This window comes from Oryctolagus cuniculus, chromosome 13 (genome assembly GCF_051225735.1).
Source record: "Oryctolagus cuniculus isolate XC-2025 breed Fujian yellow rabbit chromosome 13, ASM5122573v1, whole genome shotgun sequence".
NCBI classification, from domain to species: Eukaryota; Metazoa; Chordata; class Mammalia; order Lagomorpha; family Leporidae; genus Oryctolagus; species Oryctolagus cuniculus.
This window is the reverse complement of record NC_142879.1, coordinates 43,040,995-43,064,361: the sequence shown is the minus strand read 5'-3', so window position 1 is coordinate 43,064,361 and position 23,367 is coordinate 43,040,995. Positions and strand designations below refer to the sequence as shown.

At 36.5% G+C, this 23,367-nt stretch overlaps 1 protein-coding gene across 1 annotated transcript in view; it reads left to right on the top strand.

Moving 5' to 3' along the window:
• CUBN (cubilin) overlaps positions 1-23,367 on the top strand; it is a 283,377-nt gene that overhangs the window by 231,403 nt on the left and 28,607 nt on the right. Inside the window, exons 57-60 of the mRNA XM_051820614.3 lie at positions 756-956; positions 3,073-3,202; positions 6,569-6,786; positions 22,651-22,859. Of these exons, the coding sequence (XP_051676574.3) occupies positions 756-956; positions 3,073-3,202; positions 6,569-6,786; positions 22,651-22,859 (758 nt within the window). The remainder of the gene's footprint in view (positions 1-755; positions 957-3,072; positions 3,203-6,568; positions 6,787-22,650; positions 22,860-23,367) is intronic.

Below are 23,367 nucleotides of genomic sequence, written 5' to 3'. Positions count from 1 at the left end.
CTTTCTCTTTCCACCCTCTGTTTTCTGTCTGTTGCGTGATAACTTATTTCTCCTTTGATGCAAATGTCAGAAAACATGGCTACTGATGTTTTCCAAGTTTAACATGCTTGTTTCCTATTGTTGGCCTCCTTCTTGACCAGTTACAGTTTGAACACATTTGACTGGCCTCAATGGGTCTGATGATTTATCAATAGTACCTGATAATGGGAGTGACTGCTAATGGGTACCAGGTTTCTCCATGGAATGATGAGAATGAGAATGGAGAAGGGTGTTACCTAAAGTATCGTGGGAGTAGAAAAAAGAATCTTACCTTAGAACCAGAAAAACAAGTCAAACTCATGACTTATTTTAAAGAAATAATTAGAAACTGCCCTAAATATTTAAATCGATGTGTAAGAATATTTGTTTTGACATTATTTTTAGTAACCAAAACATGAAGAAGACAGAATTATTGAGCAGTATGGTAACAATTGACTGTAGGATGGTAATCCATGTGTTAGAATTAACGTCTGTGTAACTAAGTGTTTTAGGAGTACCTTTAATCAAACAAAAATACATGATGCTGTATACTGTATTTTAACAAAATTTAGATTGCAAAGTATTATGCTCAGTATGATATTGCTAAATCCTTAAGCTAAGTTTGATGTCAATTGCATGAGTCATTGTCATGCAATGCTTACAGTGTTGAATGCTTACAGTGTTGACTGTTTATGTTTCTTCTGGTTGTAATGTTGGCTGTTCCATGCTTTGCACAGCTCGCTCAACCGTCTCAGGAACCTGTGCCAATGATGGTGTGCACATCATCAGAGGTCACAGCCTCTCTTCAACACCTCTTGCCACTGTGTGTGGTAGTGAGAGCCTGGCTCCTCTCACCATCATTGGTCCAGTGCTGCTTAACTTCTACTCCAACGCACACATCACAGACTTTGGGTTCAAGTTTTCCTATCGCATAACCTGTGAGTAGCCCTAATGAAATGTCTGGAATTTTCTTTATCATTTTTTAAAAATTTTAATTTAAGGTATACAAATTTCATATACTTCATATTCAGGAATATTGTGATACTTTGAACCCTACCCTCCCTCCTGCCCACACATCCATCCTTCTCCCCCCCCCCAAGTCCCATGGGATTTTCTTGTTTATATAAGGGATTTTCATTGTGATCCATGCCTCATCTATTTGAAGATTCAGAGACTTTAAGGGGAAAAAAGAGTCAATGTGATGTATTGTACAAAAATGCTTAAACATTTTTCTTAAAAAATACCTTTTTAATGAACTTTAACTAGAACTATTCCTTGAAAATCAAATGGAGAACTGAAATGTATTTTGCCAGTTGGGTTTAGATGAACATTTTTGCTATCTCTAGTCATTTGTACATTACATAAAGGTGTCTTTTAGCCTGAATTATCCAGATGCCTGTTTTATTTTCTCAATTAAATTCTTAATAAGAAAAATAATGTTTAGTAAACTTATTAGCAATATAAGAGAATATATTTATGATACAAATAAAGGATTTTTGAACAATTTGCAAAAGACATAGCCCTAAAGGAAAAGAAATAAAATTTATATATTGAACTATGCTGTAATTTATAGCTTCTCTATACCAAAAGCAAAATGAAAAGACAAGTCAACAGACTAACAAAGGCCTTTGTAGCTACAAGAACATCATAGGTCTTTATTTCCCCATTAGAATCATCTTTTATTCTCCTACTTGACTAGTTTACTGTCAATCTTTTCCACAGTGTTCCAACTTTAATGACATGGGCATATAAATCTTTAAGAATCTTCCTTGGTTTTGTTTTGTCTTTGTTTGACCAAACCTACTGTTAATGACAGTAAGTTAAATAGTTACTCTTTAAATAAGTCATCATTTCTATCCACAGAGAAGACTAAAAATGTTTACTTACTCATGAAAAAGTGTTTATAATTTGTTCACATTAGAGGCTATCTGAATCCTAACCCCAACATTTGCAAAGTGTAATTATGTTTTATGTGGTTGTGGGCACTAGTAGAATAGAACTCAGCAATCAGCATGTCTTCCCCTCTAGCCTCATCGAATGAAGAGAAAGATGGAGTTGTTCTATTCTTTTGTTACAATCTCTGTTTTATATTCTTTTTTTCTTTCATTCCACATTTTGCAAAACACAGCATGCAAGGTTTAATGTATATAGCATGAGAGTTTCACGTAAACAGTATTGCTGATATTAAGACTTTGAATCCTATCCATTTGCAAGATGAAAATTATTTAGGTGTTGATCAACTTTCAGAGACCACATACTTGTGCAAAATGAAACTGCATAATTGCTACCCAAATCTGACACTTAGCGCATTACATAGGTACCCAGAGGACTGAATATATGAATATATATATATACATATATATATATATATATATAAAGAGAAGACTTTTCTGGCAAAGTGGGCTCAGCTAACATACATACTATTAATAAATCATAACTTTAAATGGCAGCCACAATTTGTTTCTCATTTTTAAGAGATGTATTTCTAAGTATTCCATGGATGCTTTATAAACCACAGAAATACCATTAAAATATACTAAACCCATTATAATTTTAGAAATAAAGAAATAAATAGATAGAAAGAAAGAAAGGAAGGAAGGAAGGAAGAAATAGAAATAAATAAAATTCTAGTTATCACTCATACCTCTTCCTCTCCCTCTCCCTCTCTCTCCCTGCCTCCCTTCCTCCCTCCCTCTGTCTGTGTCTCTGACAGTTAACTATGGGCAAAGGAAATCATGTCTCAGCACATGAAATGTTCTTTTTTATCATTTTCACTCTGATCATTACTTTGACCCAAACTCATTCCTTTCCAAGATATACCTTAAAATATTCTTCCCTGTTTCTCTTCACTTACCATCTTTTAGTGTCCCCCTCAGTGGAAATATCTGAATTATTTGTAAGCAAAAAGAAGTGGGTTTTTGGTTACTGACTTTTAGAAAAAAATTACTCTTTCTCATTGGGGAAAATGTACAATGGTGTAGAATATTTTGGAAGTAATTTTTCTTGCTGTGGATAATAATTGCTCTCCGCATGTTCTCCTGGCTTCTGTTGCAGCTTGTGGTGGTGTGTTCAACTTCTCCAGTGGAATCATCAAGAGCCCTTCCTACTCATACACAGACTACCCCAATAATTTGTACTGTCTCTATACCATCACTGTCAGAAACAATAAGGTGATTCATCTGAAGTACGTATCACCGGCTTGTGTTCTTAAGAAAGTCCTCCCAGCTTTATTCACAGGAAAGAGAGCCATTTCCTGATGAAGAAGAACACGGATTCCCATCAGGGTTCTGTTAGAGGAAGCAGAAGTACAGTTTCTGTCTGGGAGTCAAACCCAGGAACGAGCCTCATGCCCTCCATCCAAGCCAGGAGTGATTCAGGCAGGAGAAACAGGCACTCCACTCACCGAAGCAGTCATTATAATTCCCCAACAGTTGCCAGAGAGATTCATACCATACAATGGGCTGTCAAGTTATAAAGCCATGTTGAAATCAAAGCGGCTAGGAGGACAAGAGAAAAGAATTACCATTTGTTGGGCATTTATTTAAATAGGTGCTTTGATAAACAGTTTCCATAATTGTCCTATTTTGTTCTTAAAAATAGTCACATTAGGTATGGTGGTGGTAGTGGTGGTGGTAGCGGTGGTGGTGGTGGTGGTGGTGGTGGTGTGTGTGTGTGTGTGTGTCTTTATTTCTCATTTCACTGATGAGAATACTAGGGCTCAATTAGCTTTCTCAAAGTAACACACATTTAAATGAGGAAACAAAATTTGAATTCCTCTCAGGTTTCCTCCAAAGACCATGTCCTCTGTATTTCCTTTGCTGTCTCCAAAGGAGAAATTTTCCAACCACTTAAGAAAAAGAATTTTTCTTCACGCATTAGAATACCTCTATACTGGAGCTATAAGAGATATCTTACATAATTAGTCTCCCTCTAATCCTGCTTACTCCCAACAAAGCTGGTGATGGCAATGCAAGCTCCTATTCTCCAAGGATAAGGTTCAAGACCTCTGTTATTTAAGATGGGACATTTCTAATGTTGTGTTTCAAGTGATAAGCAGTGTATGATGGGAAGCTCAAGAAGTTTTATTTTGTGGCAGTATAAGATTTTCACATAGAAGGTATGAAATAGGACCACTCTTACCTACCTTCCACCCCATTTGTGTGTGATCATGTTTTACCCTAAAGATGATAAACTCTCGGTGCTTCATCCCCAGGGACCTCATGTACCAATTGGGTCCTTGGATTATAAAACAGAGCTTATCACTTTGTTCTTGTGTCAGAGGGAAAATAGTCTATAGGCTGGACATTGAAGAAAATCAAAGCTCCCATCTGAGAATATTTGTGAGGGAACGGTGCTCCAGGGCCAAAGATTCCTTTAAGGGACAATAAAAATTGCCAGATGGAGTGGAGCAGAGGCTGGTGCAGGGATCATGTGCTCAGGAATGGAAGCATAAGGGGAGCTTTTCTCATTAGCTGCTGTAGCATAGACTGTTCCTAACACATGTAGGATTACTAGAGCATTCAGGCTATTATATCAAAATGCCAACAACAAAACTTCTCATAGTCCTGGAGGCTGGGAAGCCCAAGATAAAGGCTGATTCAGTGTCTGTGAGGGTCCTCTTTCTGACTTATAGGAAGCATCTCCTTGCTGTGTCCTCACATGGTACAAGCGTTAGAGGGGATGACTCTTGCACCTCATTTTATAAGTGTGTTAATCTTATTACTGAGGGCTCGTCCCCTATAATGTGGTAATCTCCCAAATGCTCGGATCCTATTACCATGACCTTTGGGTTCAGAATGTGAAGATATGAATTTAGGGAGACACAGACTTTCAGACCATAGTTGATAAATAGCTAAGGAGGTAGATAGGTAGGTGTATGGTAGCAACAGATAAAATGCAGGTATATTTGGTGCATATGTCAGTTTCCAGCTGGATCTTAAGGCTCACCATAGTCAAAGTTCATTTCTGCCACAGGTGGGAGGAATGGCTCCACACTGAACAATCTTTTTCCCTTTTAAGGTGCTGAGTACCTGGGCTTTTTGAATACTCATTTGATGCCCAACCTGCCTCGAACTGCCCTTTTGCCATCATTCTGATACTTCCCTCCCCGTGCCCATTATGCCCAATAATAAGACTGAAAAGACAAAAAAGATCACATTTGCATGTTTAAAAATTATTTTTTGTGTGTCTTAAAGCCTACTATGTATGCAACAATTGCTACCCTAGAGGCTTTAGGGAATGCAGGCATTAGTAAAACACAGATCCTTATACCAAGGCCCTCAAAATACCCAGGCCGCATAAAGTTTTCTGACACCGGGTTTTTCCAGTTATCTTCTTTTCTCTCCTAGGAAAATGATGAAAAAAAAAAAAAAAAACAAAAACAAGACAGGTTTGAGTCCCCTTTGAAACTCAGATTTTATTTTTCCTTATAGATTATATTGTGAAAAATAAGTGTGTTGTCCATAAATAACAAAAATGAATATCATATTTTTGGAAATTGTCTAGCCATTATTTTTTTTTTTTTTTATCTTTTATTTAATGAATATAAATTTCCAAAGTACGTCTCATGGGTTACAATGGCTTTCCCCCCCATACCGTCCCTCCCACCCACCACCCTCCCCTTTCCCACTCCCTCTCCCCTTCCATTCACATCAAGATTCATTTTCGATTATCTTAGTATACAGAAGATCAGCTTATTATACCTTAAGTAAGGATTTCAACAGTTTGTTCCCACACAGAAACATAAAGTGAAAAATAATAGATGATTTTTTTTAAATGATGATGAAATCAGATCAGACCTATTGTCATGTTTAATCCCAGTGAGAGTCAAGTTGGGAATTGATAGTTTCTTTCTTTCGTTTTTTTTTTTTTTAACAGAAGATCAGTTTAGTGTACATTAAGTAAAGATTTCAACAGTTTGCAACCCCATAGAAACACAAAGTGAAATATACTGTTTGAGTACTCGTTATAGCATTAAGCCTCAGTGTACAGCACATTAAGGACAGAGATCCTACATGAGGAGTAAGTGCACAGTGACTCCTGTTGTTGACTTTACAAATTGACACTCCTGTTTATGGCATCAGTAATCTCCCTATGCACCAGTCATGAGTTTCCAAGGCTATGGAAGCCCCTTGAGTTCTCCGACTCTTATCTTGTTTAGACAAGGTCTAGCCATTATTTTGCCCTGAATTTTTACAAGAACATTAAATGTTACATGTGCTAAAACAGTATCAAGAACTTTTTCATCTTGAATTTCACCATTGTTTGAAAACATTCAATCAACTAAAACCTTCTGGGGAAAAAATTAAATATTTTTTCTTAAGGCCCTTAAAAGAAGGTATTACTAGATATTTTCTAGATATTTTGTCATATTGTAGTTACTCAAAAAAATTGACTAAAATTGTTAAACCAAGCAGTATATCAGTTTATTGCAAATATTTCCTTTTAAGTGAAGTTGAATGCTGTACTTCAGTTTTGATTTCATCTTTGTTTTGTAAGAACTAAAGGTGTGATTTCCCAGACATTAGTATTAACAAGGTACATTCCACAGGTTCAATGATTTCGATGTGGCTCCCTCTACCTTCTGCTCCCATGACTACCTGGCAATTTATGATGGTTCTAACACCACTGATCCCCTTCTTGGCAAATTCTGTGGTTCTGATCTCCCACCAAATATTAGAAGCAGCAATAATTATATGCTCCTAGTATTCAAGACTGATTCACTTGATACAGCAAAAGGCTGGAAGATATCATTCCGGCAGACATTGGGTAAGAATTTTGCCTCTGTAAATCTTCTTCATAGCTGTTACCTTTCTGCTTTAATTTTTTTATCTGCCTGACTGCCATTGCTTTTCATTTAAGCTAAGAGTACTGTGTCACATACAGCCTTGGTTTTACAAATTATATCTAACATGTTTTCATTAAAAATTTTCTTTAACAAATCACTCTCCTGTACACAAGGTAAGATTTGTCTACATAACCACTCTCATATGAGACCTAAACCTTGTTTTATCACATACAGAAATCAAAGAAGTTGAGCCAAAAGGCCAGGGAAAGCCAGACCAGGCCAAGAAAGAAGCCCCTATTGCCGGTCTCACTTTATCCTTTAAGTGGTAAAAAGTCTTGGAGAATTTCAAGTAAACACTGCCTGGCTGAAATGGACTGTGAAAAAGAACAGTATACTGATTATGGAAAATGCCCAAGGCTCAAACTAACACAGTGAGATTAGATAAAGAAGGAAGGGTGAACTCTCTGAGACACTCAGAGGATAGGAGACTTGGAAGTACAATGTTTGGAACTTGATGTCATATAGTGAGGACATGAGTTGAGAATGACTTGTTATAGGTGACTTTTTGGATGGTGGTAGCTTAGGAGTCTAAGATTTGGGGAGAAGTTTTATATTTGGTTTGAATAGTTGGAATTGGAAGGCCTATGAGATATCTACATGGAAATATCTAGGAGGAATTTGAAGCTGGAGAAGAAACTGGTGCTCATTCATTCCCACTGCATGTGAGAGATAAGTATCTGTTTCAAATTAACTTTGAATCATTTGAATTAAAACTACTTCTTGTTTATCCTAATAATATCTATGGCATAGTCTAAGGCAATTCACATTTGACTCTCAAAAGTGTTTTGATTCTTCCATTTGATTACAGATATGATTAATGTACTAAAACCCAACAGTTCAACTTCGTTACCTTTGGCATGTTATTTATTGTGCTTTTCTTGAGGCGGGCAGTTAGACGTTTGTGTTTTCAAGGCTTCTCCATAAATCACAGACATCATGACAAATAGTATTAGAAAACCAAGTTGCCTCCTACTGGCATTTAGCTATGTCAGTAGTAACCTGAAAGCAAATCTCATGGACAGATAGAGTGTTGCCTTCATGGAATTGTATAGGTGTGGGGGGGGGGGGGGATAGGGTGGGAAGTATCATTATGCTCTTAAAACTGTATATATGAAATACATGAAATTCATTCCCTTTATATAAATAAAAAAGTAAAAAAAACCCACAAGACTACTCTGAAAGAAAAAACAATTTTCCTTTATCCAATGTTTTATATAAAAGATTCTTGCCTGGTAGCACAGACTGTAAAATCAGTGGCTTATATGTGCATTTCCTCTGCTACCTTCTTTCAGGTTTTTTTTTTTTTTATTTTGTCCTCATCTATTCTTGCATGCTCATTGAGATAATAGTCACAAAGCTCTTTACACTGGAGTCATCTTCACAAAGCTTCCCAAGTTAACCAGGGTTCCCTGGCATTATTAAATTACTGTGTTTTCTGAGCTACAAAGAAGACACTTTTAGTCTTACTGAGATTTCACTGAACTGAAGTAACATAGAAGAAAAAAATACCACACTGTCAGGGCCATTGTCCTCTCATGAGTCATTGAAGGCTTAGAGTCAATTACTGTTTTTCTGTAGTCTCAGTTAGGATAAAGGTTTAGGTGGAGAGAGCTCCAATGGAATTTCATTACTTCCCAGCATTGTGCTACCACTGTATGTCATGAGAATGACATGTATCTCTTTTTTAGCTATATAAATGCCATCAATTACTTGGAGATACTTAATAAATATTTTAAATAATTTTAAAGATTTTTTAAATCAATAACCTAAGTATTATAATTTTATATTAGGTCTTACCAGACTTTCAAGCCCATATATATAAGTTTATGGATCATTTTGTATAACTTTTAAATATATACAGATATTTACAGTAGTTTGTGGTGAAGAAAAGGGGAAGGAATAAAACTGGTATCTTTAACTATAGAGGTGCAAATCTGGATAAAAATAAACTTAGACCAAGCTAATAGGGTACTACTCTTCTTCCTTCTGATCCATGTAAAACCAGCTGGCCTTTCCTGTTAGGACAGGAAAAGCACACTTGGGGATCAGGCAATGAATTTTCATTCCCAAAGCTGTCACTTCAGCCTGGAAGACAGTATCTTCACTCAGTAAATAATTGATGTGAAGAGGACGAGACCAAGGTAGTCTGTGACATTTCCGTGTCTTTTATCTTGACTAAAACACTAAGACGGGCTTTTCTAATTTTCTGTTGAGATTACGCACTTGGTAATACCTTATGTACATTTGATTTAATGTTTCAGAAGTCAGTAGAGAGCCCAGCTTATATAATTATGTGATTAGTAGGTATATTTCAGTTTGTACATTCTTTTTTAATTTTAATTCCTCATGATTTAGAGCAAATTTGGAGGAAATTGCCCTTCATTGCTAATTACTAAATTTGTAATGAAATTTGGTCCCCTTTCCTAAAATGTCTGTTGTTAGGGCCTATGTGCATTCTACTGAAGGCAAGGAAAAAGCGAACAAAGCAACACTCGGGCTGATATCTGACTGTGATATCTATGTGCCTTCCCCATGCATTCCAACACTACTTGAATACTTGATCCTGAGTGACTGATGTATAGCTAAATGATGGTGCTGAGCTTCAGGATTCTGAGAAACTCTAAAATTAAATGCAAATTTGAGCACTTTTCTGTACCAAGTTATAGCATTTACCAAGTTGAAGTGGCTTTACTGACTTCATATAGTTCAAAAAGCTATGGGTTCTGTGGACTTGGCTGAAGCAGGCATGGTTTACAGGGCAGAACTGATGCCTACAAGTACTCTTTATTCTAACTTCTGCAGGCTTAGTTTTTGTCCCTCCTTTGCCATCAGAACCTGTTTCAGCCATGACTCTACCTACCTGAGTCATCCATGCAGCACTTCTCATTTGGAAACGTGTTTTCAATCATCAAATATTCCATTTCTTTTTTACTGGACTGGTCTCATGCCAAAGTCTTTCTCAGTCTCTTCACAACATACTTCTCATTTTATATACCAGAATCCTAGATGGAATTTATGTGGTGTGCAGTGTCATGATTTCATTTTTTCTTTTTTTTTTTTTAAGATTTTTTATTTATTTATTTGACAGGTAGAATTAGACAGTGAGAGAGAGAGAAAGGTCTTCCTTCCATTGGTTCACTCTCCAAATGGTCACTATGGTCGGCGCTGCGCCGATCCAAAGCCAGGAGCCAGGCACCTCCTCCTGGTTTCCCACGCGGGTACAGGGTCCCAAGCACTTGGGCCATCCTCCACTGCACTCCCGCGCCACAGCAGAGAGCTGGACTGGAAGAGGAGCAACCGGGACTAGAACCTGGTGCCCATATGGGATGACGGCGCTGCAGGCGGAGGATTAGCCAAGTGAGCCACAGTGCCGGCCCCTCATTTTTTCTAAAAAAGTGTATTCTATGATACTCAGCAAAAGTTCTGCACAAAAAACAGCACTTGGCTAAGTTATATATAAGGTTTGTAGACATTTAATGTTTCTGAAAGACCGATAGAGAAAGACAGCCAGAAAGGTCTCTCATCCACATGTCCACTCCACAAATGCTCAGAAATGCCCACAACAACTCAAAGCAGAGCAAAGTGAACGCCAGGTACTAGAAACTCAACCCAAGTCTCTTGCATGGGTGGCAAGGACCCAGATATTTTGGCCATCATCTGGTGCCTCCCAGGGTATATGTTAACAGGAAACTGGAATCAGGCGCAGAGCCAAGACTCAAAACAGGCACTCCAATATAGAATGTGAGCATTCCAAGCAACCTCTTAACCACTGTGCCCAATGCCCAGCCCAACCTGACAGACATATAAATCGTTGAGTTTCCCAGGAGAGAATGAGAAGTGATTTCTACAGGATGATATTTAGAAAGACAAAGTTATGTCCCTAGGAGAGACAGCAACATCAGAGACAAGCAACCTTCGTAACTAGAGGTTCATCTCAGCTACAGCTGTTAAGTGCTGGAAGTGTGACTCAAAGTTGCTAGGACCTGTTTCCCACAGTGCACCTGCTGAGGATGAGCACCACCTATTGTCTTCCTCCACATTCTTCCTCCATATTCTTAATATGGAGAATGAGTCAGGTGTCACCAAAGTCAGATTCAGAGATCTTTACTATGAGACAAAAGCAAAAAGGCCAGAGCCCATGTCTAAAACAGAGAAAATGCATGACAGCTCAACAAAGGTATAAATATGACCAAATGGGAAGAGATACAAACTAGGAATCAGGTGATCATGGTCAAGTTGATTCACGTGTTATTGTCTGCTGGTGGTGGCTTTAGAGAAGCCTGATAACATTTTCTGAATGCAATGTTTATTCACTGAAAAAAAGATGAATTTGAAATACTACCATATTCTATCTTTTAAACCATGACTTAGGGATGAAGTGGAAATTTTCCTGTAAAGTACCTTAGCTGTCAAACACTGTGTTAGAAAGTAATATTGAGGTTCAAAAGTTCTGTGAGGCTCTAGGACCCCTACCCACTCTGTCCAGGGTAAGAATTGGCTGAGGGAATGAATGACAGGGGTCATCATTCTCATCAGAAGCATGTCATAATACAATGATTGCTTGTTCTTTTTTTAATCTGCTTTGCACTGGCATCTAACAATCAACTCCTAAAGTATATTTTATAACTTAAATCAAGCACTGAATTATTTTTTAAAATATCTGTATATATTTGAAAGGTAGAGTAAGAGAAAGAGACAGAGAGAAAAAGAGAGAGAGAGAGAGAGAGATCTTCCATCTGTTGGTTCACTTCCCAAATCTCCAAACACCCAGGGCTAGGCCAGGCAGAAGCCAGGAGCCTGGTTCTCCATCTGTGTCTCTCATGTGTGTGGCAGGGATACAAGAATCTGAGCCATGGTCTTCTTCCTCTAAGACACATTAGCAGGAAGCTGGATTGGAAGAAAAATGGCCAGGACTTGAACTAGGCACTTCAATATGGGATGTAGACATCCCAAGCAGCAGCTTATCCTGCCATGCCACAACACACACTCCATGCATTAAATTCTAACCAAATCCTAAGACCTCTGTACATAATTGTTACTCCATCCATATTGACTAGATGAGTGAATTAAGGAATAAGTGAATAAATAATTTCAACATCAATATTATATTTTAATGTGTGGTACAACATATATATTGTATTATATATTGATGCATCTCTTTAAAATTCAATCATGGCTCATATAGTTAAGCTATTACACAAGGTGGTAAATTGAGCCACTTTCATCCTTAGAGAATTAGGAATACTGGATCAGACTCAGTATTTAGGTCATGTGTTTTTGGTCTCTATATTTTTACCTATTAATTTAAAATCTAAAAAATGTTTCTGGAATATTCTGAAAGAAGACTACTGGCAGTGGTGGGAGGAAATTGAGAGAGTTGAAAAAGTAGTTGACTTAGAAGTGGTGATGAGCAAAGAAGGAAAGGAAGGCAGAGAAAACTGAAGAGAGCTGGGTACACCAAAGTGGAGAATGTGGTTAACTCAGAGAGAAAACAAACATGTCAAATTCAGATGTCAGCTTCTAGTTATTTGTAATTGCACAGTTGTGGTGTGAAGTTGAAACTTGGAGAGGCATTCTAAAATTCTTTAGCTAAACAATAAAAGAATAAACCCTAAAGCATCCAATGTTATAAAAAGTGCATGGGGGCCGGCGCCGCGGCTCACTAGGCTAATCCTCCGCCTTGCGGCGCCGGCACACCGGGTTCTAGTCCCGGTTGGGGCACCGGATTCTGTCCCGGTTGCCCCTCTTCCAGGCCAGCCCTCTGCTGTGGCCAGGGAGTGCAGTGGAGGATGGCCCAGGTGCTTGGGCCCTGCACCCCATGGGAGACCAGGAAAAGCACCTGGCTCCTGGCTCCTGCCATCGGATCAGCGCGGTGCGCCGGCCGCATCGCGCTGGCCGCGGCGGCCATTGGAGGGTGAACCAACGGCAAAAGGAAGACCTTTCTCTCTGTCTCTCTCTCTCACTGTCCACTCTGCCTGTCAAAAAAAAAAAAAAAAAAAAAAAAAAAAGTGCATGGGTATGTCTGGCTGCCTCTAAGCAGCCTGATGTAAGCTGCCAGCCCACATGATTTTGGAAGTCCTGTGCAGTAAGATAATTAAATTGCAACCTGAATAATTTGATAAATCACTGCTTACTCACTTTAGCAATAATGGGGGTATTACTAGAAAGAAAAGAAGAATGTTTTTTGTCTGCTTTTTTAATGTCATTTATTCTTGCTTATGAAGCCTGAGAATGAGATGAGCTGAAACAGTAAACCCATTTAAAGAAAATGAGACTAAGCTTATTTCCTCCCTTTTAAGCCTTGTAACTCTCACTGTGATTAGAACTTACCCCGGGTGATGTTGCCAAAGCCAAGGTTATCTCCAGGTTATTCTTTGTGGGTTTTATTGAAAAGCATTTTTTTGCTGAGTAAGAATATGGGAATGGTATAAAGAAACCAACAAATGTTTCATTTGCCAAAACCCTACAAATACAAGTAAACTGGAGTTAAATTCAAAATCAACAAGAAGAAAGGGAAGGATTTTAATAAACATAGAGCAGCATCAGACTTGGTGCCTCTCCCCAGAGTAACCTGAGTGCTGCTCTGGTCTTGAAGGGTTGGATTGTCCTTGGGAAAATACAACGAGATGAGAGTGTGGTAACCAAGCTAAGTGATGAAACTGAGATCTTGGTAAATTATAAGGAAACATTTTGAAAAGCATTCAACAGTACAAGAGCTGGGAAGCAATTATTAGTCCACATAACTTAAGCCACAGCTTGGTCTTCAAGATGCAACCCAGTTTGCGCAAATGACTGGATGTTTGAGTTAAAATGTTGGTAACCCACAGTTTAGCTTCTAGACTTCTCCTCCTCCCCTAAATAAAGCCCTCACTCTTCTATGTATTCCTCTCACTAAATAAAAAGCTCAAAAACTTAAAAAAATATGTTGATAACGAAAAATTCGCTATGATGATCATCTTTACTCCAATTGGCTTGGCTTTGGTGTAATGTTCCCAGCAACATAAAAGAACAATATATCTGGTCAGGATTAAAAATTTTGAAACATTCTTTGGTTATACTGCAAATGAATTTAGAAATGAAACAGTGTAAGTCTATGGGACTGTGTCATTCTCTTCATTCTAATAGTCTGTTAACTTTGTGTGCGAGCTCTGCATTCCGCTGGCTTGCAAGTGAAGAGTTGTCACAAAATCCCAAGGCATAATGGTAATGAGTGCCTGTCCCCAAGCTGAACTGCTACTCAGTGCTGTGGGAGCTGCTTTATGTAAATCACTTCATCTAATCCTCACACCATACCAGGAGACAGAATTACTCCATTTTACAAAGGAGGAAATTAGAATTTAAGAGATTAAGCAATTTGTTTGCAGTCAAAGGTTTGTGAAAGGTACAGTCAGGCTTTGAACCAGGTTGGCTGCCTCCCAAATTTATGTTTTCCATAAACGGCCTACCCTGCAACTGTGGCAATTGGTAAAAGTACTCAGGAATGTGGAGCAATGCTGGGGATGAGTTTCCTCAGAGGCAAATCATGATTTCTTTATTGTTAAGGTTAGAACTACTTCTCTCCACTTTCATTTTCTCATTTGACCCTGCCAGCTTTTTCTTTTACATATATTTATATGTAGTAAAATCCCATTATCTTTCTGCTGATGTTGACAAGTGTCCATCTGTCTTGTTGGCTTGGCATGGCACAATGGTAAAGAATTAGTACAGTTACTGGGAGTACAATATATATTGCAATATAAGGATAATAAATTTCTATATAACAAAAAATCTCTAGCCCCAAATTATGGCCACCAATTTATGAAAATTCCTTACCACAGGATTCTTACAAAATGAAAAGATTTGGACTTTTCTTTTTAGGATTGGTATGCTTATAATGTAGCTCAGTTTACAAGTTGAGGAACTAAATCACAAAGAAATTAAGTGATTTTCCAAGTAACCTAGCAAGTCTTGAACAGAAGTGGGAAAATAATCCCCGAATAATTAAAGTTGAAATGTCAATACAACAGTGCCCAAATTGATGTAACAAGGATGAAATAATCCCATTTCTTTGTTGAAATTATAATTTTAAAAACTACTGGATACTTGGTCTGATTTTATAAATTCTACATCTTTTATATTGCAGTCTATTTTATGACTACTAAATAGTACATTACTATTAATCTTATTTTTTTCAAACATAATATTTTCACAACATGGGATAATTAAAAACCTTATGATCATCAATACTGAGTAAATAAAGTCATTCTTATTTTGAAGACCAATATTCAAAGATCAAAGTGTCTTAAGTAGCAGACCCAGCATAATATATTGTTCCAAAATTTTTAGCTAAAGAAAAGCATTTTGTTCTTAAGTATGTTCCGAAGTGTATGTATTGAAAAGTTGCATTGTATGCCTTAAAAATGTGTAAATACTACATGTAAATGCAAACATGCAGTTTTAAAACTGTACCTTTATAAGTGCTTTAAATATTTTGATGTAGTTTCTATTGTTCTGCTCTTTATTTAAAATGAAATATGCTTTGAGAGTCAACTGAACTAGCTTTCTAAACAGGTTATTACATAGGACAAAAGTCATTTTTTAAAAAACCACATGTATGTACATACATAGACATTAACAATTATATATGTATATACACATGCATACATGCATAATATGTGTTTATAATACAGCAAGAACTTTTGAAATCAAGAAATATGTATAAGAATTTCCTATATCAACTTAGACAAGAAAGCAAAGATTGATCTAATTTGAACCACTTATATTTTTTCTTCATTCTTTCATCATTTGACAATATTCACCAACTACTTACTGTATAGGCAATGAGCTTTTTTGGGGGGGATGCAAAAATGAGTTCAGCCAGGACCCTTTCCTTCATAAACTCACTCAAGAAGTTAGCAAATCATTGTAAATTCAGTCTGAAAAATGATTTTTAAAACAGCAGTATATGCACAACACAGTGATTTTAGTTTGATTTAAATGTTGTGGGGTATTTTCTGAATGTGGAATTCTAGTTCTGCATTTAAATTCATTCAGCACTTTATGAGGCTGTTCCACTGTCTGCTGGCTTCCACTATTTTAGATAAAAAGTCATCATTCTTCCTTCTTTAGAATACCCCCACCCCACCCTGGTCATCCAGTTGTACTATTGAGGCTGTTGTTTAATTTTATTTTAGCCATTCTGATAGTTGTGTATTAACATTTCCTTTTGGCTTTAATTTGCATTCTTTAACGATGAACAATTTTCATGCATTTTTTTTTGTCATCAGTAGGTACTCTTTAGAGAAGTGTCTGGTCCTATTCTTTCCATTTTCTAATAAAAATTATTTGTTTTTCACTGTTCTGAGAATTCTTTAATCTCAGTGATAGTCATTTGGTCAGCCATGTGGTTTGTGAATATTTTTTCCCAGTCCATACCTTTCATCCGCTTAACTGGGTTCCTCACAAAGCAAGTTCTTTTTTAATTTTCAAGAAGTCCAGCTTACCCATTTAACTCCTATCAAGTCTAAGAATTCTTGTTCTATCCCAAGATCCCAATGAATTCCTACTGATTGCTCCTAAAACACCTTTTCATTTGTTTCAATGATCAATTTGGAACTAATTTTTGTTTAAATCTGAGCTCTAACTTCAAGTTAATTTTTTTGCTTTTGAGCTCAAACTTCAAATAAATGTTTTGCCTTTGTATGTCAAGTTGTTCTAATGCCCTGCTGATAAACCTGTTCTTCCTCCATTGGATTGCATTGACCCTTTTGTCAACAAAAATTTGGACATATATGTGTGGATCTTTTTCTGGGTTCTCTATTCTCATCCATCGCTCTATATGTCTAACTCTGAACCAATATCACACTCATCCCTACTATAGTCAATTAGTAAGTCTTAGTATCAGGTAGAGTGATTCTTCACATTCTATTTTTCATTGTCAAATAGTTCTAGGTATTTAAAAGCCTATGCTTTTCCATATAAACTTGAAAATAAGGATTTTTTTAATGTTTGCACAAAAATCTTGCTAGGGTTTTTCTGTGCATCAATTGGGAATGGGAAGAATTGACATTATTACTGTGTTGAGTTTTCTAGTCTGTGAACATGCATGCCTCTCTATTTATTTAGGTCGTCTTTGATTGCTTTCACCATTTTTAATTTTCAGCATGTAGGTTCTGTATATTTTCATTAAGTATGCACCTAGGAATTTCATTTTCTTTGGAATGATTATAAATGGTATTGTAATTTTTAAATTTTGATTTTCACATGTTCACTGTTAGGATTAAGATATGTGATTAATTTTTGTGAATCGTTCTTGTGTCCTAAGTTCTTGTTGAACTCACTTCTTGGGTCTAAGATTATTTCTGTAGATTCCTTGGCATTTTCACAGAAAATAATGTAATCTGCAACAGTAACAGTTTTATTTTCTGTACAGGTTACATACTATTTTTCTTACATATTATTAACAAGAATTCTAATACTGTGCTTACTCAGAGTAGTGGGAAATAAATGTCCTTACCTCATTCCTGGTAGGAAGAAGGCATTTTGTTTTTCACCATTAACTGTGTTGCTCTCAGGTCTCTGTAGATGCTCTTTATCAAGCTGAAAAATTCCTCTTCTATTCCTAGGCTGCTCAGAGTCTTCATCATGAATGTGTGTTGGATTTTGTCACATTGATTTTATGTGTCAGTTGACACTGTGATATTATATTGCTTAATAAATTATTTTAAAAAATTTTAAAGCTAGAAAAAAAATTCTAATGACATTTCTCAGGATTAATTATGTATTCATAGGTTATTTTAATGATATCTTAATGCAAAATAAATTAAAAGATAATGATAAAATTCTTCTCCTCCTAAATCTTTTATACAGATGCTCCTGGTCTTATGATGTGGCTACAAGGCAGGAAGCCTATCACAAGCTGAAAATAACCTAATACAAAAGGCATTTAATAGTGATAGTCTACCAGACATCCTAGCTTAGCAAAGTAGAACACTGCGAAGTGTGAATGGTTCACCCTCATGATTATGTGACTGAGCACTACTGAGAGCTGCTATGGTATGACATCACTAGAAAGTGTTGTCCTGCATATCACTAGCCCAGGAATAGGTCAAAATTCAGAATCAAAGTGCATTTTCTACTGAACAGATATAACTTTCACACTATTATAAAGTGAAAACATTGTAAAGTGAATTATTATAAGTTGGAGACCATCTATATGTTATTTGCTCTTTTTCTGACCGTAGGTATTAATTAGCTGCTAAATTATCTTTTAGTGAATTACCTTTTTTTAACTGCTTTAATATTATGCTTCTCAAACATTAGCAGACTAAATGCACATTTAAGTTAAATTAAGGTGAGTCTCAAGTTGGGATATCGAAAGTGAATCAAATTGAGAGAAGTTACTTAAAACAAATACAACAAAAACAAATGTTCAAGTTACAAAAATGGTTTTCTTATATATATTATATATATAAATATATATTTATATTTTATGTCAACTGACACATAAAATCAATGTGACAAAATCCATTATATATATGTTATATATAACATAAATTATATGTATAATATATAACATATATATGTATATAACATATAACCATAAATTATTAATGATATATAATATATTATATATCATATATAATATACATTTATTATAAGATAATATATAATAATATATTATATAATTTATGTTATAAATATTATACCTAAAATATTATATATGTTTGGGGTTAGACAATGGGACAATACATATAATTTATTTTCAGAGAAAGAGAAAACAGGTTCATCTCAAACCCAGTTGACTTTTTTAGAGAATTCATTGCTTTGCAGGCATATACTGCAGCTTCGAAAATCACAGCAAGCTCTATTCAGAAAAAAGAAAGTCTAGTCCTGCATCCCAGGGTGGCTGCAATGAAGTTATCTTAGTGCACTCCCATTTCCTAAAGCACCAGCTTTAAGTATATCTGTGTTACACTACTGTGCTTTCCTGCAGTCTCCTCCAACCACAGCCTGCAGCCTCAATGGCTCCTTGGGAAACAGGAAAATGCTGACAGTCGGGCGGATCTTTATCTGTAAGCAGAGCTTGCCATCCACCATCAAGGCTGTGGTTGTCCAGAGAAGACAAGGATACCATCCAGAGGGGCTCAGTGAAATGTCAGCCACAGAAATGCCATTTCTCAAAATGACTGTTTAAAAGTGTATCTAACTCCTCTAGAGTCTTCAAGATGTTTTCTCTTAGATAATATAACCATTTCTTTCTTTATCAGATTGGTCCTGGCTTGAGCTGCACTCTGAAATGTAATCATTGCAGAGAAATAGTTTAGGATTCAGTTACTGACTTTTAATTAAGTAAGTCTTGGACTCCGATCCCTCTGAGTTCCATGGGATTATGCTTCCAATATTTCTTCAGCCAAAACATTTGCTTTCTCTAAAGACATAGTTCTTTTCTATGAGCTGTTTCTAATTTAAGGAAGAAGGTTAGTGTGGTCTTTGTCTTCAGACACAGACTGTGTCATTCAACAGTGGCTGATGAATGAGAGTTGTCTGGATGGTCAAAGAACGTGCAGTAATGAGGCAGTTGATGGATTTACAGTGCTGAACATGTTAAGGTTAAGATGTCTTACACCAGGAAAAAATGGTAATTTCAAAATACTGATACAGTAAACATGTTATTTTCTTATGTGTGGGATTCTTTTCCATAACCACAAAATATTACATTCCCATTATATTCTGCTAACATTGATATACAGAAATAATATTGTGGAAATAGCACTTTCTGGGAAAGAAATCTTCTTTTCTCAAAGATATACAGGCTTACAATGCCTTTTTGTCATAGGAGGAGTAGAAACATGGAACAACTATGCTATGTTTAAAGATTCAAGTGGGAGCGCCGCAGGCAGAGGATTAGCCTAGTGAGCCGCGGCATCGGCACCCGGGGTTCTAGTCCCGGTTGAGGCACCACATTCTGCCTTGATTGCTCCTCTTCCAGTCCAGCTCTCTGCTGTGGCCCAGGAGTGCAGTGGAGGATGGCCCAGGTCCTTGGGCCCTGCACCCACATGGGAGACCAGGAGGAAGCACCTGGCTCCTGGCTTCAGATCGGTGCAGTGCGTGAGCCGCAACAAGTGGGCCATAGCGGCCACTTGGCGGGTAAACCAACGGGAAAAGGAAGACCTTTCTCTCTGTCTCTCTGTCTAACCCTGCCTGTCAAAAAAAAAAAAGACTCAAGTGGGGAAATTAGAGTGAGTGCTATTTCCTATACCACTCAAATACCTATTCACTCATATCATATTATATTCACTTCAATTATTTGACTATTTTGGGCAGGATTATGCAATAATGATGTTAGTTCTCCATTGTCTTTATTGTGTGTCTGTTTTACAAGTGTAGCAATGTGCTCTATTACAATTGGATAACTCAAGCTATTTGTGTGTATATTTATGTGCTGTTACTACAGTAATGCTGTATAATAAATCATCCCAGAATCAGTGGATTATAAAGAAAGCATTTATTTTTATCACTTATGGATCTGCAGGCTGACCCACCTATCTGTATTCCAGGTTTCACACCTAGAGTTCAGGCTTAGATTAGCTTTGATCTATGTGTGTCTACTTTCTCTGTGGACCAGCAGTTACTGGGGGCATGATCTCTTAGTGGATTCCAGAAGTACAAAAAGCCTGATTTAAAAAATAATAAAATAAAAACAAAAAAGATGCTCTTTAAGACCTCTACCTACACCATGATTACTATTACTAATTTTCTAAAGCAAATCATGCAACCTAGTCTACCATCAAGTAAATGGAAAAATGTATACAGTCCATTCTAGTACACATTAAAGAGAATAATGAAGAATTAAGAATCAACCAATCTGCTACTCCATCTATAACAGCATATGCCAAAAATTTAAGAATTCTTGTTCTGAGGCTCCATAGAACGAGAGTGTGTTTGTCTTATGGAATTATTGTTAGTAGTAGTAACAATACTACTAGTAGTAGTAATAATAATACTACTAACATAGTAGTAGTTAGTAGCAGCAGCAATAGTAGTAGTAATGCTGTATAATAAGTGTGTGTAATGGTATTTGCTGTGCCCAAATACAATTTTTATTCTGCCTTACTAACTTGTTAGCAACAATTAGTTTTTAAAAAGTGATCAAATGTATAGCTTGAATCTGTTTTACATAACATTTAGTTTTTGAACCTAATATATTAATAGAATAAAGCCCTAGCAGCACCATTTTCCATGTACACAAACCTCTGCCTATTCACTACCCCTTGCCACCTTCAGCCCATAGCGTGGCCATATTCTTTTAACTGATCTTACCTCCTTCAATCCCATACTCTCATATATAAAGTGCTATTGTCAGATAGATTTACAGATTAAAGTGTATCCTGATACTACTACTCTTCTGATCAAGTAGTCTCGCCATTATCCATAAAATAAAAACTAAAACTCTAGAATGTAGATTTGAGACTATCTATGGAGCCTATCCTGTTTCCCTCTTCTCCATCATATAAATATTGTTTTCTCAAAATTATTTATGCTTTCCTTTTCATGTGATGTAAATTCTTGTCATTTATCCTCTGGTCAGCCTGGAGTTGCCAATCCTAAATCAATTTCTACATGATCTTTCTCCATTTATACTTCAAAATCAGATCAAATGTCACCTCTTCTTTGGAATATTCTAGGTTCTCATACACTGAAGATCTCTCCCTTCTTGTACAAATTACAAGACTTTCTTGCCTTTTTCATGAAAGCTTATCTTCCCTAAATTGTGTCATCATTATGTATTCATTACTACGAATGAACTACCAGTCATCTTTTCCCACTTCAAGAGTAAATATACTTCCTTGAATATTAAAACAATATTTAATAAGTAACTTTGTCATTCCATTAATGCCCTAAGTAATTGTTCTTTCCTGATGTACATGCCAGTAAGCTCAAGTGGTTTCCTTAAGTAGCATTCAGTCAACACTGGAATAAAAGCTGTTTAGACTCCAACTTTAGGTTGCAGGACTGTTTGATATGATCAGAATAATTGGAATATAGTAGTACAGCTCTGTGCATTGCTTGGGTTTCAGAATAATTTTTTACTAGATACTGTTTGTGGATATATCAGGAACTGGGCCTTTGGGAGCATTTTGACTCCAGGGAACTTCTGACTGTGCAAACACTATAGTTCTGCCTAACTTAGGAGTTATGGACAGGACAGTCTCACCTATTCAATAAGTCAGCTGTAATAAAAGCCACTTTGTATATTTCTTATTCATTGGATTTGTAGTGATAGTTGACAATAGTTGCATTTCCTGCTAAGACCTCAGTATAAAAACCTTTGTACCTCCTAATCTTGAAGAAATCCTTTGACTGTTAGCAGATAAATAATTAGAATGAGACAGATAAATGGAAAGCTGTAGGCAGTGCACGTTCCTATTTTCTACCAGTGTTATTATGCAAAATGCTTGATTTTGTATAAAACTGGATTTTTCAAGATTGGTAAAATATTCAGCATATCACAACAGTTCCATGAACCCACTGAGAACCAATCGTGATTACTGACCTTTCTAAGTAAGTATATGTGAGCGAGAAGGAGGCAACTGAAGGGTTGGTGACGGGAGCAAGGTATCTTGAGGGAACTGAGGCAAGTAGAAGTAGCACCTGCATAAGCCCACAGAAGCTCAATGAAGGATCTGATGATGCTTGTAAAAGTGGGACAGAAATAGAAACTGTGCTCTTTTTTGAAGCCCTCCTTATAAAGTTTAATGTCTGGTTTATTTGTTCTGCATAGTGATATGTCTGTTTTAATGCAGGGCCTCAGCAAGGATGTGGTGGTTACCTAACAGGTGCAAATAATACATTTGCCTCTCCTGATTCCGATGCCAATGGAAGATATGACAAGTTTTTAAACTGCATATGGTTCATAACTGCACCTGCAAACAAGCTAATTAAATTCACCTTCAATACATTTGTTTTGGAGGCAGCATCTCCTAGACAAGGATGTGTTTATGACTATGTAAAGGTAAGTCTGTTTCCTAACAGAATCTACTAATCACAGATTTTATTATAAAATATTCCAGTGCATATCAGATAGGAAGTTTTAAATATTCTTAGTGCTGCTGCTTTTTACAATGACCTATTCTTCAATAATGCAACATTCAATATTGTAGATGCTATATCCTCATATCAAGTTAATCTCCACTACATATGACTCAAAAGTTTGGGGGTGGCTTCTAACATTTGCTCTAAGACTTATTCCATCTTCACTGGTGAACTGTCAAGAGATTATCTTCGGGAAGATGCTTGTGTGGAAAGGGCTACTCAAAAGACCTTGGAAAAACTCTAAAATAAATGACAATGTTATGAAAATAATAACCTATTTGTTTCTTAACTTTTAGATGTATTTCTTCTATTACCTTTAGATATGGAAGATATCTAGTTCTGAAGTCCTATTAGATGTAAACTAAGGAACTTGTCTGTTCAATTTTTTATTATTCTTTAATATTAAATGATTATATCTATCTATATGA